General features: G+C 38.6%; 1 protein-coding gene across 1 annotated transcript; it reads right to left on the reverse strand.

The window, feature by feature from the left end:
* Positions 1-617: 617 nt before the first annotated feature.
* On the reverse strand, positions 618-7,144 carry DTD2 (D-aminoacyl-tRNA deacylase 2). The gene is made up of 4 exons (XM_063290022.1): positions 6,971-7,144; positions 5,973-6,042; positions 4,032-4,367; positions 618-857 (listed from the first exon to the last, which is right to left on the reverse strand). Exons 1-3 carry the CDS (start codon positions 7,079-7,081, stop codon positions 4,042-4,044), a joined length of 507 nt encoding a protein of 168 aa, XP_063146092.1. The 5' UTR covers positions 7,082-7,144; the 3' UTR covers positions 618-857; positions 4,032-4,041.

Below are 7,144 nucleotides of genomic sequence, written 5' to 3' on the forward strand. Positions count from 1 at the left end.
AGCACAGGTCGGGAAGGGTGTGCGTAGGTGCTTGAGAGGTGCGGTATGGGTCAGGCATGTGGCGTGGGCTGGGAAGGGTGCACGGGGGTGCAGCGGTGGTGGGGAAGGGTTTGCGGAAGTGCACAAGTAGCCAGCACAGCACAAGCACAGAGGGGCTGAGGGAGTGGGAAGACTTATCCCAGTGACTTGCAATCTTCCCTGCTGGCTTCCCCACTGACTTTCTGTGGAAGCTGGCAGGGAAGGTTGCAAATGGTGATCATGAAATCACAGGGTGCTTGGCAACCAGTCATAAGTGTGACCACTGCAAAGGCTGTAACTTCAGGGGACTGGTTGTAAGACCCTTTGTTCAGCACCGTCATAACTTTGAACCATTGCTGAACGAATGGTTGTAAGTCAAGGAACTACCTGTATCTATTTTAACCTTGATCAAATAAACGAACTTTATATTTCTTCCTTTTACTGCTAACAATCTTGATCTTTAGTCCCTTCACATAATGTCCTAGAACCTTGATTTCTTTTCATTTTTTTCTTTGCCCCTTCCCACAAAATTCTTCAAAGCTTTAAGAAGCCTCTTTTGTAAATCCAATATAGAAAAATTATCCAGGTCGCTTTCTCGGTTTGTTATTTGTATATCCCTTTTACTTATTAAGACATCGGCCAGCTGTCTTGTGGTCTCCTCACGAGGAGCAACTATCTAGAGTACTTGTGGGTGATCTCAAGTCCTCTCCTTCTCCGGAGAGGAATTATGAGGAGAGGAATTATGAAGAGCCGGTCTACTCGCCAGCTCTTCATTCTGCTGCGGCCACAGGATCTGCTTTTAGTGGAGCCGTTTTCAGGTCACCATTTCTTCCCCAGAAGTCAGTCAAAATTGAAAAGTATTTTTAATGGACAAAGTCTCATGAGTTTGCCTAATAGTGCAAGATCTCTGTGCTATCATAAGAGGACTCATGAGGTATTACCATTTTAAATATTAAAAACATTCTTAGTTTTTTCAAATTTACATTTTAATTTATTGGCATCCACAAAATTGTGTGAAATCATGAAATGGTTGCCAGCTTCAGGTTAAGTCTGTTGGAAGTTTAACAAAATTAATTTCCTTCCAACGATTAGTGAAAAACACAATCCTGTTTGCTCTAGAAGCCTCAAGAGAAATGGCTCAGGACCTGGAAGTGCCTCATTATTAACCATGGTTAAATGTTCTATTACAACCAGTTTGCAAACTCACTACAACCATTATTTTTTTTAAAAAAAACAACGCATGTGTACATGTGCGTGCATCTCTGAGACTCCTGGCAACTACCTGGACAAGTCCCTGCAGTTTTCTTGGTGAGGTTTCAGAAGTGGTTTGCCATTGCCTCCTTCCTGAAGGGAAGGAAAGTGACTGGCCCAAGGTCACTTAGCTGGCTTTGATGTGTAAGACAGGACTGGAACTCACGATCTCCCAGCTTCTAGCCTGGTGCCTGTGGAAGAGCAGGCTGCTTGACAAAATTGCAGGCACCTGTGCTTTCTTTTCCTCCTGTTTAAGCCTTTCCCCCAGCATCAGCATGGCGGAGTTGCCAATAAAGCAGCAACCTTGACACAGGTGTGGGAGGAGAGGTGTGGTTTTGGAGCTCTGCAGCCACCAGTAAACTGAGAAGGGCAGCAGCCAAAAAAGGTGTTTTTCCTTCAGAGGTCGTAGACAGTCCAGAATGTGCAGAGAACCAGCAAGAGAAAGCACACTTTAGAAAGGTGCAAGGGCTCTACATGCTGGCCATTCACAGAGAAGGAAAAAGGTAGAAGAAATCCCAGAGGAAAAAAAGACAGAACAGGCTCTGTAAGAGGGAAACACCGATGCATAATAGTATAGAGCATAGTGTATAGTGTGGAGACAGAATTTTACCAGCATCCTTCTTATAAGGAATGTATGTGTTCAGCTGTGTAAGCTGTAATTGTCAAGGAAAATAATAGCTTCCTTGTCTCCAGAGCTCCAAGGCTCTCCTGGGTGATAAGGATGCCTAAGAATAAGTTGGAATATGAGGGAGGCTGGCAAGTACATGATAGGTACAAGTTGGGAGATGGCAAGAATGGAAGATAAGGGAAGGGAATAACCAGCAGAAACCAGTAGAAGATAATACAAGAATGCAAGCATGCAAGCATGCGCAAATGGGGGATATCTTGTCTGAAAGTAACCGGACAGGTAATTGTAATGTTAAATTCTCCTCCCATTATTAGATCATTCCACTCCCAAAGGAGGGGCCAAGGTGGAATTTTACACCTGAAGGAGGGGAGAAATCCCTAAATGGTGATGGGTGTAGATGCAGTATATAGTTAACATAGATAACACAAATGTATGCATGCCTATGTACCCTGTGACAGAAATTGCCCAATAATCATTTTATGCTTGTAACTGTATCTTATAGACAATGGTATAAAAGATGCTGTCTACTAACACAAAGGGCTCTCCTTTTCAGAGGAGAGACCCCCTTGTTACTTGAGCGCTCAAATAAAAGGGTTATCCTATTTCTCACTTGGTGTGTTTATTGGGACCCATACCAGGTTTAAAGGACTCCGGTCCTAAGCTGTGATTTGGGGCCCTTCAATAGGTAATAGTAATAGTATAGGGTATATGTAGAGGAAACATTGTAATAGTAATAGAATAGAGTATAAGATGGAGGTAATAGGGGAGAGAGAGATTGAGAGATTTTTGTAAGTCTTACACATCACTTTTATAGAACACCTTTGTTTTACAAAATAAAAATTCTCCCCATCCCTTGGAGGGATATATAGAGAAACCACCTGGTCCAAGGTCCAGTGGTTTTGGGTCTCTCTTGAGTCTAACTGGGCATGGCTTAAAAAAGAACCTGTGACAGCGCCTTAATCTCTACACCAAACTGGCTCTCTTGTTGAACCTCCAGACTATGGCTAATATTGGTACCTATGGCTCTTACGATAAGCAATAATTTTACAGGAAGCCTACATAAGCTGTTCTAAATAGGTGCAATGGTTCCCATATTAATTCTAACCAAAAAAAAAAAGAATCATAAAAAGTTGCAATCTAAAAGTGAAGCATGAAGTTACTCTTATCTACCATTTTTGATAAGGTAGTAAAAGGAACTATACTGTAGCTCTTACAGAGTTTTATGGCTTATTTCAAATACTTCAGTTACATTCCTCAGTGATGATTAAAACATTTTTATGACAGCAGTAATGTGGTTTGGGAACAAAGATAATAGCTTCCTACAAAACTGTCCCAAAACAGGGTTTGATTTTGCCTTCACATGTTTTGTGAACCCAACCACTGTAATTTGTAAATCAGGTTTTATGACTTAGTGTGTGAGATAAATGCAGTCCAGTTGTTTTACTTAATAAACTATGGCTTATTTTGTTATTAAATTTTAGTATTTGTTAGGTGAAATATTCAAAAGTGTCATATTGGCAACTGATTATTATATATGTATTGCACGCAACTCCAGATTTATCCTTACAATGCCATTGCAAAATTAGGTGGGCTGAAAGATGGTAGCTACACCAAGTCATCCAGGGAACTTAATTGCTGACTGGAGCTTCTGAGTAATAATCCAGAGCTTAAGTAACTATACCACACTGGACTTGGCCCTTTATTTTTCTTTAGCTTCAACTTTTCAACTTTTATTTGTGATGAAAAATTATCTAAATCATACATCTTAATCCTGAGTTTCCTGTGGTAGTGTTACCCATCAATATTAAAATATTTATTTTGCAAACAATACTGATTCCAAGCAATGTTTATCAGCATCATACCACAAAATATTAGGTAAAGGGCAGAGAAGAAACTATATAGGTTAAGAGTTGGCTGAATAGATTCATGGACCAAAACAACCTTCTGTAGGAGCTTCTTGTTTTCAAAGACAGAATTACTGTTTGTTTTCAAAGTATGATAAAGAAGAAAATGTGACATAATGTAGTTAAAAATAAATATATTCATGTGGACCTAAGTTATTGGTAGATGTTTATGGAAATACTTTCTTTGCACACAAACATTAGCATCAGGTTAAGGATACTGTTACCTGTAGCACATATTTCTCAAAACTCAATCAGATGAGTGAAAGGTCCATTTGTATCTACTTTCAATACTTGTCGGTTTCCATACGTGCCATACTTCAGGACTACACCAGCTTCTGCACATTCGGCATTAGCAGCCAGTTGTCTTTCACACTGAATCACAAACTGGGAATAGAGTTCTAGCCCAATTTCCTTTTCAATGTTGGCATGATATTGCATGCTTCTTCCTTTCAATTTACCACCCAGTGTGGCTTGTGGTATTACAAGTATGCTGCCTGGCAAATCCAAAACAGAAACATATTTGCCACCTTCACTTTCACTTAATTTCACATTCAGGAGTGTATTGACTGCAAAAAATAATAGAGGAAAATACTGTGATTAGCAAGTTTCAAACCCATCACACATTATCAATAATGCATGTTTAAATTATGTTTATTTATTGAACACATTTGTATTCTAGTTTATAGCAGGGAAAAAACCTTAAAACAATAAGCTTGTGGATCAGTAAAATAATATAGGTCCTCCTCTCATAGTCTAAAAATACATGACACAAAGGAAAGAATGGGGAGGGGTAAAAAAAAGGAAAAACATTCATCAATTCTTAATGGTACAGATGCAGCGATGGCAACACATACTGTATAAATTGAAATACAAGTACTGTACTGTAAAGTGTCTTATATCTACATACCAGCTCAAATGAAACACTTATCTATATGCTAGTTCCCTCTACTGGCTCCCTGAAGCATTTACTTTTCTTCTTACTGTAGTGGTCTAAACAATTTTGGAGCTGGAAATTATTAAAATTTAACTAAATCAGTTAACTGTTCTCTAATTGTTTCTCTCCAGCAAACAGCAAGTCTGTCAACCCTTTTTCAAACAACTGTCTGAAATATTGAGATGCCATTCTTAATCATTATTCACTAGTTGAAGTAAGGTCCAACTAAACTATTTCTAAGGACTGCTTCCTACGTTACAGTTCAGTATGTAGGAATCTATTTTGTCAAAACAACTAATACCTGAAATCACTTCAGACACTAAAGCTGAGGTGTTTGGCTTTCTATGTTGTCCCAAAGCTAGAAATCTGATTTCCCTGAGATTTAAAACCCTCCTTTTGGTCTCTAGACACAACAGATGGGAAGAAGAAAATGGGCCTTCTATAGCTGAAGTGTCTCGTCTGCTATTTTATTTTTTAAACTTCCATGAAAATGAAGAATCAAAGGAGATTAGGAGCAGCTTTGCCTTCCTCCATCTCATCCATAGTGGGTAGGACCCTGATAAGAGTTTTTACTTAAGTTGCTTACAGTCCAACCAAATCACAGTATTGTATTGCTGTTGTGAAGATAAAATGCAGGGACATCCTCTGTAAGCCATCTTGAGCTCTTGGAAGGTGTATAAATCTAACAAATAACTAATAATTTAAAAACTATAAAAATCTAAAACAAAGAGGTAGTTGGCTAACCTCTGCAAACTTGGGTGGATATTAGTGAAAAATGGACTGGCTTAGGTTTGCTGAGTCCTCTGGCACTGGTAAGGAAGTAGTGTGCCTATAATTTAGCTAAGTGTGCTGTATACAGTATTGGATAAGGGTCTCAGAAGCAACAAAGGATTTTGGCCTTATCTCTAGTTTTAAAAGGGGATTTAATTGTGTTTTGTACCACTTCCCATGTTTATTTCCAAAACAAACCCTAAATGTTTTTTTTAAGAATAGTAATTAAATTTACATATCAATGACCCTCAGGTCAAAAGATAAATATTGGAATTTGATTAATGATGTATGCTGCCTCTATTAACAAGAACTGGACTTAACAAGGCAGTTTAGAAGGAAATGTCTGTCCTGGTTAATTTTCCTCACAGAACAGATTTTTGTTTATGCACAAACATAATAAATACACAGTACAAACTATAAACAACAGAATCTCTTGTTCTATGAATATTTTATCCGGAAAACCTACCCATTTTGGGAAGAATGTCTTCACTGGCCCCTTTGAAGAAACATACATAGATTATAAGACCACGTTGGATCTATATAAAATGATAAAGATATATTGAAGTATTGTGTATCTATTTGCACAGTGTAATTTACTGTTTACTGTAATTTAAAAACAATATTCTAAGTTTAAAACAAATATCTTGATTAAAAAGTTTGTGTGTCTGTGTGTATGCATTTTCAGTGTTTGGCATGCTAAAGCAAATTTCACCTAAGACACATATTTTCAAATGTAGGAAACTCTCTTGAAGAATTTATCCTGGAATAAAATAGAAGACTTTCCTATTGAAATTCCAAATGTTACACATTTAGAAATATATTTTTAGTGACAAAGTGACTATTTTTATGTTCTAGATGTTCTAAAGACCTGCATCATTTTTTTAGCATGCGTTCTGAGATATATGTCAGAATAGACTTGGCTGCATGTTTCTATGAACTGAATAAGAAAAATCAGGTGCCTACATATTTTAAAAAATAAATATTAAGTTCAGTGGGTTTACTTACAGCATGCACAGGTTGCGGAAGAGGCATTTGTAATCTGAATGAGTTATGTCAGGTGTAGATGTCATACTGATCAAAGCAAGTGAGTTTTTTCATGTAGTAAAATCCTAAACCATTAATTTTTTTTTTTCAGAGCCGGAAATGTTTCTCCTAAGTTATTTTGGGCACCAGAGGACAGGCACCTTAACAAGGCAGGTGAAGTACTTCCTCGCTATAAAAAAAATCGTCAAGGGTTATTGTAATAATGCAGATTATGAGTTCTTGTTTATTTCAGGGAGGCGGATTGTGTACGATGTTAAGGTCGAATCGGGAGTGGAGTTAGACTGGAGGGGATATGAGCTCCCCTAAACAGCGGATCTCGGGAACAGATCTGTAGAGAAGTTGGGAAGAGAGTGATAAAAGCATGCAGGAAGCGAAGAGAATTTGGCCATCAGTCCTCACGATTCGCAATGCTAATATTACCTCTACCCATCTGGCTTCGGCGCCCGGCTCGGCAGGCTTCACCTGTAGCTGCGCGTGCAGACACTGCTGCAAAAGCACACGAGCTAGCGGACTCGGGTCCGGGTCCGCCATAAACGCGTACAGGAACAGGCAACTCAGAGGAAAGCAAATCCGGCCACTCGTCTTATCCTCAAA

This window comes from Candoia aspera, chromosome 1 (assembly GCF_035149785.1).
Source record: "Candoia aspera isolate rCanAsp1 chromosome 1, rCanAsp1.hap2, whole genome shotgun sequence".
Lineage (NCBI taxonomy): Eukaryota > Metazoa > Chordata > Lepidosauria > Squamata > Boidae > Candoia > Candoia aspera.